At 36.8% G+C, this 11,857-nt stretch overlaps 2 protein-coding genes across 2 annotated transcripts; one reads left to right on the forward strand and one right to left on the reverse strand.

Annotated features, from left to right (window-relative positions):
* Positions 1-849: 849 nt before the first annotated feature.
* On the forward strand, positions 850-2,054 carry mespab (mesoderm posterior ab). Its single transcript, XM_067436597.1, has 2 exons — positions 850-1,894; positions 2,001-2,054. The coding sequence occupies exons 1-2, from the start codon at positions 1,211-1,213 to the stop codon at positions 2,052-2,054; spliced, it is 738 nt and encodes a 245-aa protein (XP_067292698.1). The 5' UTR covers positions 850-1,210.
* A 316-nt stretch (positions 2,055-2,370) lies between these two features.
* Positions 2,371-10,402, reverse strand: LOC137065304 (zinc-alpha-2-glycoprotein-like). Its single transcript, XM_067436913.1, has 6 exons — positions 10,272-10,402; positions 4,715-4,957; positions 4,363-4,629; positions 3,916-4,197; positions 3,715-3,828; positions 2,371-2,697 (listed from the first exon to the last, which is right to left on the reverse strand). Exons 1-6 carry the CDS (start codon positions 10,327-10,329, stop codon positions 2,588-2,590), a joined length of 1,074 nt encoding a protein of 357 aa, XP_067293014.1. The 5' UTR covers positions 10,330-10,402; the 3' UTR covers positions 2,371-2,587.
* Positions 10,403-11,857: the final 1,455 nt, after the last annotated feature.

Below are 11,857 nucleotides of genomic sequence, written 5' to 3' on the forward strand. Positions count from 1 at the left end.
TATATATATATAATATTTTTTAAGAATGAATGCATTAGTAAATGTGGTACTGGTAAACCCCATACTTTAAAAAAAAAAGCTAGTTTGTTTCAACCAGTGTTTGGGTCAAATGAACAAATCCAATCGGTAGGTTTAAAATTATACTGAACATTTAAACCAATGGTTGGGTTTGTACATATTTGGCCAAAATATTGGTCGAATATCTTATTTTATAAATTGTGTATGGTGACCAAATTTCCCCATAGTAATAACAGTTTTTTTTTTACCTGACAACTTTTTTTTGGTCCCCATTAGAAAAAATAGCTCATAAGTCATACAATTATAAAGTTATACAAATAAAGTTATATTTTTTGAAAATGTAAAAAAAGTTGTGTGGTTAAGTTTGTCCCCATACAAGACCCTTGTCCTTTTGGGTTATAAATCATATTCAAAAACGTTTTTGACAAAGTTTTCTGTGATGCTTAGGTTTAGAGTTTTTTTTTTTTTTTTTTTTTACAGTTTAAAAATCTTTTTTTTATGGAAAGTCCCCTTAAAAACCCAACAAGTGCCTATGGGGACAAACCCTATGGGGACAAAATGTCCCAAACAAAGATGACAATATCCGAAATCCTTGTGGGGAAATCTTTGGGATGACATGAGGAAAACGGCTTATAAATCATACTAAATTTACATGAAAATGTAAAAATCCAGAATGTTTTCTGTGATGGGTAGGTTTAGATGGAATATAAAATTTGTACAGTATAAAAATCATTGTCTATGGAAAGTCCCCATAAAACATGTGTGTAAATTAAAAAAGAAAAACATGATCAGCATGGTTTAGTTTGCCTAGCTTTGCACTGCTGACAAAAAAAATGGAATTTATAAATTCACTGATTTTTTTTAAACATGACATGTACTGCTGAAATTAAAAAATAAAAATCTCCAGACTTCTATTCTAAATTTATCTTGAACTTGTCCTGCACCAATGATTGTTATTTTACCAGCACATTCACCACCTCCCACCTGTGCTTGAAGTGATGTGAGTTTTCCCAGAGACCCCCTGCCCCTGGTGTGATGTCTCTCTGCCGCTTTGAAATTCTTAAGCGCCTTGTGGAGGTGCAACATCACACCTCTTCATCCTGGATATATTGGGCTGCTACCTTCAGCTCTTTAGCATTCACTCAGGTACCAGAGAACAAGAAGGAAACATCTCTGCTGAAAGATCACAACCATGGAATTTAACTTCTCTCCTTACATGCTCCAGGGAGCCAAATCCCAGTTTGAATATGAGCAGTCACCTACCAGCATTGATCCTGGGTACTTCAGTGCCTGTGGAAGTCTTTCTCCAAGCTCCTCCGTTGATTCTGGATGTTTTTCTCCTCCGGCGAGATGTTGGGAAGCTCGAATACAGCCGGAGGCTGCTGGAAAACCCAACATAGACTGCGTACTGGCAAAAAAAACCAGAATAACTCTACCTGTTGAGGCAAAGAGATGTTCCAGGTCCAAAAACCCTGGAAGGAAGCGTCAGACGGCCAGCGAAAGAGAGAAGCTCAGGATGAGGGATCTGACCAAAGCTCTCCAACATCTCCGAACCTACTTACCTCCTTCTGTGGCTCCTCCTGGACAAACCTTGACCAAGATTGAGACTCTTCGCCTCACTATTAGCTACATCTCATACCTTTCTGCTCAGCTGGGACCGTCCGAGACCTCAAAACCTGAAACCACTCCAAGATGCTACTCACAAGATACTTCAGAAAGGCTTCAGACTGAAACCTGGTGTCTAGGAGAACCACAGGGACACACGCAAGACAATGTCCAGTACTGTCCAACATTCACAGCCTTCAGTGATTCATCACAAGAGATGGAAATCAACTTTCCTTCTACTTCACACTTCAGAGATGCACAATCCTATACGGTAAGGAGGCTTTTCTTGACAATGATACTGAATGTTTATTTAATAATGACTAAGAGTTGTATTAATGTGTTGTACAGTGATTAATTCCCTTTTCTTCTTTTAACAGTTTCCCTGTACAACACCACATGATGCCACATACAGCCATCAGTTTTTTCAATGAAGAACACAGAGGATATGAAGTCATCTAATGCCAAAATCAGATGGTCGCCGTGTGAAAACTTCACCTAAAGACTTAAATAGTTTGATGCATTAATTATTTGTAATTATTTATCAGATAGCATATTTTTCTATTGAATAAATTTGTGTGTATTTTGCTTATTTATTGTCCTTTTCAAATAAATGCTTTATTACAAAACTTTGCATTTTCTTAATTTTTTCCTCATACATTTTTGAAAACACAATTCAAACACTTCTATAATGAAATCATTTTACTGAGCTAAACTGGGAACAGTTTAAAATTTACTGCAAAAAGAAAAAAAAAGTATTTTAACAGTGTATGGTGAAATACCTTTGAGATTTAAATGAATTGCATAATTAGTTATATCTGTAATTATGTCATAAGCCATTCAAAAGCTATTTTCTGTGCACTATTGCAAAAACAGCTCTTGAGAAAGTGTGCCCTCCAGTTGTTTTGATAAAATTATGTGCTGCAGTACGATGTAGTACTCTTTTACTTTTTACAATAATCCAGTCTTATTTTACAATTGGAAGAGGCGCTTTCATTAATTTACTTGCTTCACTCAGCTGTGTAGCTCCCTGTTGTTCTTCATGTGTTGATTTTGAGTCAGTGCTTTCTTTAGATGCTAAAAAATAAATACAATATTGATTAGTCAACAGAATGTGCAAATAAAAACTAATACATTATTAATTATAAAATAAACATATTTATGGAATTTATCCAGTAATAAACAATCCAATTTACTCTTTAGTCATTCTGATGTGACAATAATACAAAAATAATATTTAAGATGTAATAACCCACTCGAAGCAGAGGGATAATCAGATTTAGATTAAATTTAGACTTATTAAGTTATAAATATCTAGGATATATCTAAGGCTGCCACCAAAATCAGATACTCTCGAGTATGTAGTTATTTTGAATAAGTAATTACTTATTACGACTACTAAATAAGTATGATCTATAGTATTCAATTCAATTCAATGAACTTTATTGTCCCCAATGGGGAAATTTGCCTTGGACTCTGGTGCCCACATACACATATACAATGATCAAAAACATAATACAAACACACAAAAAAAAACAAAAAACACATTACATACAAAAACATACATGCTACTTATTTAAAAGTCTAATTGACATTGGTACAAACGATTTCTTAAAACGATTATATTTGCACATAGGCATCCTGTATCTTTTGCCAGAAGGCAACAACTCATATTCTGCACTTAAAATATGCGAAGAATCAGATACAATCTTGGTAGCTACACTGATGACCGACTGCTCATATGAATACTCCAATGATTGGTATTGCCTTCATTGTACATTGTATGAATGTAATCTGCATGGACTACATCCATGTGCCCTGCACCTTCAGTTGCGTCTCGTCACTGTCATTCACAAATCCTCTCCCTTGACCCTTACGAGAAAGTGAAGTGTCCATCAAATGCACACTTCGGAATCTCGCCAGAAATAGTACGTCATCTGAGTACATTTTGCCTACTCTTCTATAAATACTGTCAACTCAGACATATATATTTATTTTTGTCACATACTGTTTTTCACCTTCTGCATAGTGGAGAAATATGCGATTTTAAATGCAGCCTATGTATTTTTCCATTCCTTCTGTTGTAGATCCTACCTGCTTGTCTCCTCTTGTATTTATACATGACTCCAGTCCCAAACACACACAGCAGAGCCAAAACTATCAGCGCTGAGGGAATCGCTGAATTAAATGGTTCACCAGGCTCAAATTCTGAAACAAGCACATTAAAAAGGTCAAAAACAAATGGCAAACTCAATAATGGTAAATTTTATTATTTTCTCACATATAAATCATTACCCAAAGTGACGTCGAGTTTGTTGTCCAGACTGAGGTGTGTGGCAGAGCAGGTGTATGTGTGTTTGTCTGCAGCACTGATCTCCAGACTCTTCCTCATCTGGTACGTCCCGTCACCATTGGGCAGCAGATCTCCTCCAGTGATCTCATGATCAGATACAGGCTGCCCATCTCTCAACAGGGTCAGGTTGATGTGACGAGGGTAAAATCCTGTTGCCAAACAACTCACACGAAACCCTCCAGAATCAGAGTTTGCTTTCTGAATGAGTCTGACTCGCGGTTTCACTGCAGAAGAAAAAGATCCATCTTACCTTTTTATAGAACACTTAAGGTGGATATATGCTTACTGATGTTGTCTTATCTTAAAGTTAAAAAAAGAGGGAATTCCTTCTTTGTTTTACACAAGTCCTTTATTGCTCAAATCTTTTTAAATCTTGTGGGAAGACATGCCTTTCTTATTTACTTGAGATGTTCTCTTTTTAAGGTAATTCCTGAGAGTTGCTATGCAAGATGGGTAGTTTATAGTTTCATGACGCCACTTGAACAGCTCCAGAGATAGCGTTGCCATTTCTTTTGGGCTTTCATATGTAAATTTGTTGTCATATAAACGCATTTCATCTGTAGTAGAGCCGTTAAAAGCAAACTTAGAAATCATTTGGCCAGGCTTGTCATTGTCCCACAGCTCACAATGGCTCATCACCTGATAAAGTTGAAGACCTGTCAGGAGAAAAGAGACAGTGTCATGATCCCATTTCACGTACTTTCGTTGTCAATATGCCATATTTCAACCAACTGAACATACTTTCTGTATAGGTTTTAAATGTTAGTCTTCCCATATGGAAAGGTTGCAAATCACGCCTCATTGCATAAAAGATGTAAGAAACGATCTCATCTTCATTTGTAGTATTATCTTGTGGAATGTATTTCTTCGTCTCTGAATTATAGTGGCCTACTGTGATGTCATCCAACATAAATGTAACACTAAATTCAGGAAATGGTGTATCTCCTTTAATGTATGTTACAAGCAACCACAAAGAGTGAGAACCTGTGAGAAATGACAAAAAAGACAAATACAAATAAGATAAAAGACAAAAAATATTAGTATCAAATAATGTTAGGGACATTATCTTTTGCTAATTTGAAAAATCTGTTTATTTTTCAGTAAAAAAAAACATTAAATAAAGACTATTATGTAAAATCAATAGTCAGTCAATTATTTAAAATGTTTCTTTTTTGAAAGAAAAATGTAGGTCCCAATACTCATCTTTTCTATAGTCATTACTCTGGATCAGCCAATAAAATACTGAATACACGGAACAAGTAAAATGTGCAATACCATTGTTGTCCCCTTATTCTTTTCTTTTTGTTGACAATTTTATTCCTGATTTAAAATATTCTATATATCCGAAAAATAAAATTGTCATCATTTACTCACATTTAAAGGGGGGGGTGAAATGCTGTTTCATGCATACTGATCTTTTTACACTGTTAAAGACTTGGAATCCCATACTAAACATGGACAAAGTTTCAAAAGTTAAGGTGGACGTTTGATGGGAGTATTTCTTTGTCAAAAATACTACTTCCGGTTAGTCATAAGTTTCGGCAAGTTTTTTGCGATCATGCGTCCCCTTTGACGTTAATGGGGGCGGAATTTCCTTGTATGGGCCTTACGGACAATTCTACCGGAAGAGCGTGAGAGAGAGAGAGGGAGAGAGCGAAAGTAACAGGCTATGCCCATCAAAGCGCTGGCTTGTAGGCTGCTGCACAGGTGATGTGCACAATTACAATGTCACCAAAAAAGTGCGTTTTTGGTTGCCAGACCAAGACAGTCCTGCACAGATTCCCCAAAAACCCCGCGTTAAGGCAACAGTGGATGTAATTTGCTTTTCCGGATCAGCAACTGAGTTGCGCGAATGTTTATATCTGTTCGCTGCATTTCGGTGCCGACTGTTTCATAAACAAGGCCCAGCTCGACACAGGATTTTCCGATCGCCTAATGCTGAAGGATGGAGCAGTCCCAACAATAAAGGTCCCAACGTTAGAACCGCAGGCTGTGAGTAAGACTGCTTCAAATGTCTGTGTTTTTGCCTATGCTCATCAAGTAGCCCAAACATGATCACGTATAGTTAATTGATCAATGGAGCATGCGAGGTGTAGTGCGTGTACATTTGTTTAGCTGGCCACTATATGTGTAACTTTATGTTTGTGTATTGTAAAAGCACTCCAAACAACAATACACAAAGAGGGGGGAAATATGTTGAACTAAATAAGCACGCTTCTTCATTCAAATGCGCTACTATTCCGTGTCTTTCTATGTAAACACTAACTTAGCCTGCCGTGCAAAACCAGTCCGCTTACTAACGTTACAATTGTCTAAACCACGCGTAAACACACGTGCACTTCCCACATGTACACCTTCAAAGACAAAAATACGACGATATAATTCAAGTATAAATATGTAAATAACACAAGCTGCTAAGCATATTATATAGTTAGTGTATAACTTGTACCACATAGAGACGTCCTGCTCTAGTCGTTTTTGCTGCTGCTCCTGTTCAACTGCAGCCTCTGGGTCTGATTCCGGATCATAGATGTATGGCTGTATCTGATTAAAAGCCATATTTTTATTTTGAATAAAGTTTTTTTCCCGCTGTTAGGGATGACACAGCTATACGACGCACTCGACTCAACACAATAGCAGCGCGCTGCTGCACACGTCATTATTTAGCTCCGCTCACACGATACGCCCCCCACCACTCGGCTTTTTTCGGAAAGACTCGGAACAGCGCATCTTTCTTATATAATTATATAATATATACTCTATAGGTACTCAAGATTGACATGACAATGACTGAAACTGAGTGTTTCACCCCCCCTTTAAGTTTCAAACCTGTATAATTTTCTTTTTCTTAATTTTCTGAACACAGAAGATATTTTGAAGAATGTTTGTAACCAGTTGATTGCCCCATTGACTACCATAGTATGGGAAAAAATACTATATTAAATGGCATCAACTGTAGTTTTCTGAGTCATTCTTCAAAATTTCGTTTTGTTTTAATATATTTTTACTTTCATTTTTGAATAATCCTAAAAAAACGAATGTCCTCATCAGATAAACGCTAAAATCTGTGTCTGTGCTGACGGTGAACGTGATTTTGCCAAGTAAGATGCGTTCCTGGATCAACATCCTTTGTTGATCCTGGATCAACATTTAATTAACCAATCACAAGCCTCTGATGTCATCAGTGTGTGCCGACTAAATGCCATTTCCCCCCTTTTGAACGTTCCCGCCTCACTTCCCTCGACTCACCGACCAAAGGTAAGTTATTTTTTCTGTACTCTTTCTTTGACCCTCTCTGCAGCTAAAACTATGGCAATGTAAATGTAATTTATTCACTAAAAAGTCTTCAATTAGAACACTTAAATGGCATAATGTCATGCAACCCAGAGCACACCCAACAACCATGTGCCATTTAGCTAATAGCTAAAAGCTAAGTTTACTTTACTCCAATCCCCTAACGGTATTCCTTCTCTCCTACATTTACACACAAATACACATTTCATATTTAGTTTAACAACTTTTATAAAAAAAAATTATAATGTTTAAAAATGTAATTAATTCCTGATCTTTAAAACAGTCTGCTATTATTTTGGTCTGAATAAAGTGTGCAAAAATGTATACATATATACATAAAAAAAAAGTAGAATAATTGCTTTTTGAATCTGACTGTAATCAATATTTTGATAATTGCTTTTTAATACAGGGTAGATTCATTCATAAATGTTGATCCAGGATCATCACGATCATTTCAGTTTGGGGTAGATTCATTCATAAATGTTGATCCAGGATCATCATGATCATTTCAGTTTGGGGTAGATTCATTCATAAATGTTGATCCAGGATCATCATGATCATTTCAGTTTGGGGTAGATTCGCTAATGTTGATCCAGGATCATCATGATCATTTCAGTTTGGGGTAGATTCGCTAATGTTGATCCAGGATCATCACAATCATTTCAGTTTGGGGTAGATTCGCTAATGTTGATCCAGGATCATCACCATTTCAGTTTGGGGTAGATTCGCTAATGTTGATCCAGGATCATCATGATCATTTCAGTTTGGGGTAGATTCGCTAATGTTGATCCAGGATCATCACCATTTCAGTTTCGGGTAGATTCGCTAATGCTGATCCAGGATCATCATGATCATTTCAGTTTGGGGTAGATTCGCTAATGTTGATCCAGGATCATCATGATCATTTCAGTTTGGGGTAGATTCGCTAATGTTGATCCAGGATCATCACGATCATTTCAGTTTCAAGCGAATCTACCCCAAACTGAAATGATCATGATGATCCTGGATCAACATTAGCGAATCTACCCCAAACTGAAATGATCATGATGATCCTGGATCAGCATTAGCGAATCTACCCCAAACTGAAATGGTGATGATCCTGGATCAACATTAGCGAATCTACCCCAAACTGAAATGATCATGATGATCCTGGATCAACATTAGCGAATCTACCCCAAACTGAAATGGTGATGATCCTGGATCAACATTAGCGAATCTACCCCAAACTGAAATGATCATGATGATCCTGGATCAACATTAGCGAATCTACCCCAAACTGAAATGATCATGATGATCCTGGATCAACATTTATGAATGAATCTACCCCAAACTGAAATGATCGTGATGATCCTGGATCAACATTAGCGAATCTACCCCAAACTGAAATGATCATGATGATCCTGGATCAACATTAGCGAATCTACCCCAAACTGAAATGATCATGATGATCCTGGATCAACATTAGCGAATCTACCCCAAACTGAAATGATCGTGATGATCCTGGATCAACATTAGCGAATCTACCCCAAACTGAAATGATCGTGATGATCCTGGATCAACATTAGCGAATCTACCCCAAACTGAAATGATCATGATGATCCTGGATCAACATTAGCGAATCTACCCCAAACTGAAATGATCATGATGATCCTGGATCAACATTAGCGAATCTACCCCAAACTGAAATGATTGTGATGATCCTGGATCAACATTAGCGAATCTACCCCAAACTGAAATGATCGTGATGATCCTGGATCAACATTAGCGAATCTACCCCAAACTGAAATGATCATGATGATCCTGGATCAACATTAGCGAATCTACCCCAAACTGAAATGATCATGATGATCCTGGATCAACATTAGCGAATCTACCCCAAACTGAAATGATCATGATGATCCTGGATCAGCATTAGCGAATCTACCCGAAACTGAAATGGTGATGATCCTGGATCAACATTAGCGAATCTACCCCAAACTGAAATGATCATGATGATCCTGGATCAACATTAGCGAATCTACCCCAAACTGAAATGGTGATGATCCTGGATCAACATTAGCGAATCTACCCCAAACTGAAATGATCATGATGATCCTGGATCAACATTTATGAATGAATCTACCCCAAACTGAAATGATCGTGATGATCCTGGATCAACATTTATGAATGAATCTACCCTGTATTAAAAAGCAATTATCAAAATATTGATTACAGTCAGATTCAAAAAGCAATTATTCTACTTTTTTTTTATGTATATATGTATACATTTTTGCACACTTTATTCAGACCAAAATAATAGCAGACTGTTTTAAAGATCAGGAATTAATTACATTTTTAAACATTATAATTTTTTTTTATAAAAGTTGTTAAACTAAATATGAAATGTGTATTTGTGTGTAAATGAAGGAGAGAAGGAATACCGTTAGGGGATTGGAGTAAAGTAAACTTAGCTTTTAGCTATTAGCTAAATGGCACATGGTTGTTGGGTGTGCTCTGGGTTGCATGACATTATGCCATTTAAGTGTTCTAATTGAAGACTTTTTAGTGAATAAATTACATTTACATTGCCATAGTTTTAGCTGCAGAGAGGGTCAAAGAAAGAGTACAGAAAAAATAACTTACCTTTGGTCGGTGAGTCGAGGGAAGTGAGGCGGGAACGTTCAAAAGGGGGGAAATGGCATTTAGTCGGCACACACTGATGACATCAGAGGCTTGTGATTGGTTAATTAAATGTTGATCCAGGATCAACAAAGGATGTTGATCCAGGAACGCAGCTTACTTGGCAAAATCACGTTCACCCTGTGCTGACTACACCTGAGACAATAGCTTTCAGTTATGTAAACGGCACAGAACGGTAGGTCTACTTCTCGGTGCTTCTTTATAGGCTACGTTCATTTCTGACACACTGCAGGCTAATCTGAGAAACATGTATCATTCACATACATTGACGAGATACACACTTTTTAAATGAATAGGCCAAAATGCAAACCAAATTGAATCCTACCAGTTGAAACACTTGTTGGAGCCAACAGAAGCACACAAATGAATAATTTGCTTATCATCTTCTCAAGCTGTTAAAACATATTCTTCTCTAAAAACGCATTCATTGAATCAGGAAACAAGAAACGGAACGAGTTATTCAAGTTAGCCTGCTTTTCAGAACATGCATAGGGCTATTACTCAAGACGAGGGCGAGGTTCACTTCACAACTTCATCTAAATACATTTTTTTTGCGTCTTCTCCAACTGTTAAATCATCCAAAATGTTTATTAAAATGTACAAGCACCCAAAATAAATGCGAAACTGCGAGAGAGAGAGAAATAAACAACAAAATTAAAAAATTATCATAGCTAATTTAGAAACAAAACGACAATGGAAAAAACAGACTATAAGATTACAAAATCTATTGACTTTTCATTAAACAAATTCATGAACATTTTTATTTGAATTAAAATTATTTTGTAATTGTATTAGCCTATTCATTTCATAGACTAGACACAAGATGGCACCAGTTGCGTTTTATTAAACTAGAAGGTGTGATCCTACAAGAGAAAGTGAAAAGACTGAAAGTTTTCCTTTAAAGGGTTAGTTCACCCAAACCTGAAAATTCTGTCATTAATTACTTACCCTAATGTTGTTCGACACCTGTAAGACCTCCGTTCATCTTCAGAACACAAATGAAGATATTTTTGTTGAAATCCGATGGCTCAGAAAGGCCTTCATTGACACCAATGTCATTTCCGCTCTCAAGACCCGTCGAGGCACGTTGTTACAAAGCCCATCTCACTACAGTGACTCTACAATAATTTTATGAAGCGACGACAATAGTTTTTGTGCAAAAAAACTAAATAGCGACTGATATTGTGAAGGGCTGATTTCAAAACAAAGTTTTGAACGGTTATAATCAGCATATTGATACATGATTTGGATCACGTGCCAAAAGGCTTGATTGAGATCCATTGGTGCTGCACAGACTGATCAGCATATGACATCAAAGTACCAAGAGAACTATGGTAGAGCAAACTACTCCTTATGCTTTTGGATCTCATTCACAGATGGATCAGCAGCACCGATCTCGAACAAGACTAAACTGCCAAACTTCTGAAATCACGTGGTGATCCAAATCATGAAACGATACACTGATTCATAACATTCTGTTTTGAAATCAGCCCATCAGGTCACTAAACATTTTTGCCACTAAAATTAATTCAAAAAAGTTTTATAAATGTTATTTTTTTGGCGGAGGTGGAGCGGTAGGCGGAGTTTCCTTTTCAGCTCTACGCAGCACAGCAGTTAGCCGCGCGAGTCTTCAAACTACACGATCAGCAGGTAAGTTTAGCTAATACAGAACATGTATATTTATCCTACCATCAGTACTATGCAATCCTGAAGGTTGCGACAGCGTGCAAGTTATGCTTAACTATAATAAAGCATAACTCGAGTCTCGAGTTCAGCAACATTCTACATCTAACAATGTCATTCAATTTTTTTTTTATCCAAGTCAAAACCATAGCACGTCACATCCTCGTGTTATTGGGCATAATTTTAACAGCTTGGGGAAATACATACTGAAATGAAATTAAAAAGTCC

This window comes from Pseudorasbora parva, chromosome 25 (genome assembly GCF_024679245.1).
Source record: "Pseudorasbora parva isolate DD20220531a chromosome 25, ASM2467924v1, whole genome shotgun sequence".
NCBI classification, from domain to species: domain Eukaryota; kingdom Metazoa; phylum Chordata; class Actinopteri; order Cypriniformes; family Gobionidae; genus Pseudorasbora; species Pseudorasbora parva.

Excerpts from the sequence above, each read along its gene's own strand:
- LOC137065304 (XM_067436913.1), bottom strand. The coding sequence starts at position 10,329 with ATGATAAGCAAATTATTCATTTGTGTGCTTCTGTTGGCTCCAACAAGT. Across the intron at positions 4,958-10,271 it reads TCCAACAAGTGTTTCAACTG|GTTCTCACTCTTTGTGGTTG; the intron begins GTAGGATTCAAT and ends CATTTCTCACAG. Across the intron at positions 2,698-3,714 it reads ATACAAGAGGAGACAAGCAG|CATCTAAAGAAAGCACTGAC; the intron begins GTAGGATCTACA and ends TTTATTTTTTAG.
- mespab (XM_067436597.1), top strand. The coding sequence starts at position 1,211 with ATGGAATTTAACTTCTCTCCTTACATGCTCCAGGGAGCCAAATCCCAG. Across the intron at positions 1,895-2,000 it reads GAGATGCACAATCCTATACG|TTTCCCTGTACAACACCACA; the intron begins GTAAGGAGGCTT and ends TTCTTTTAACAG.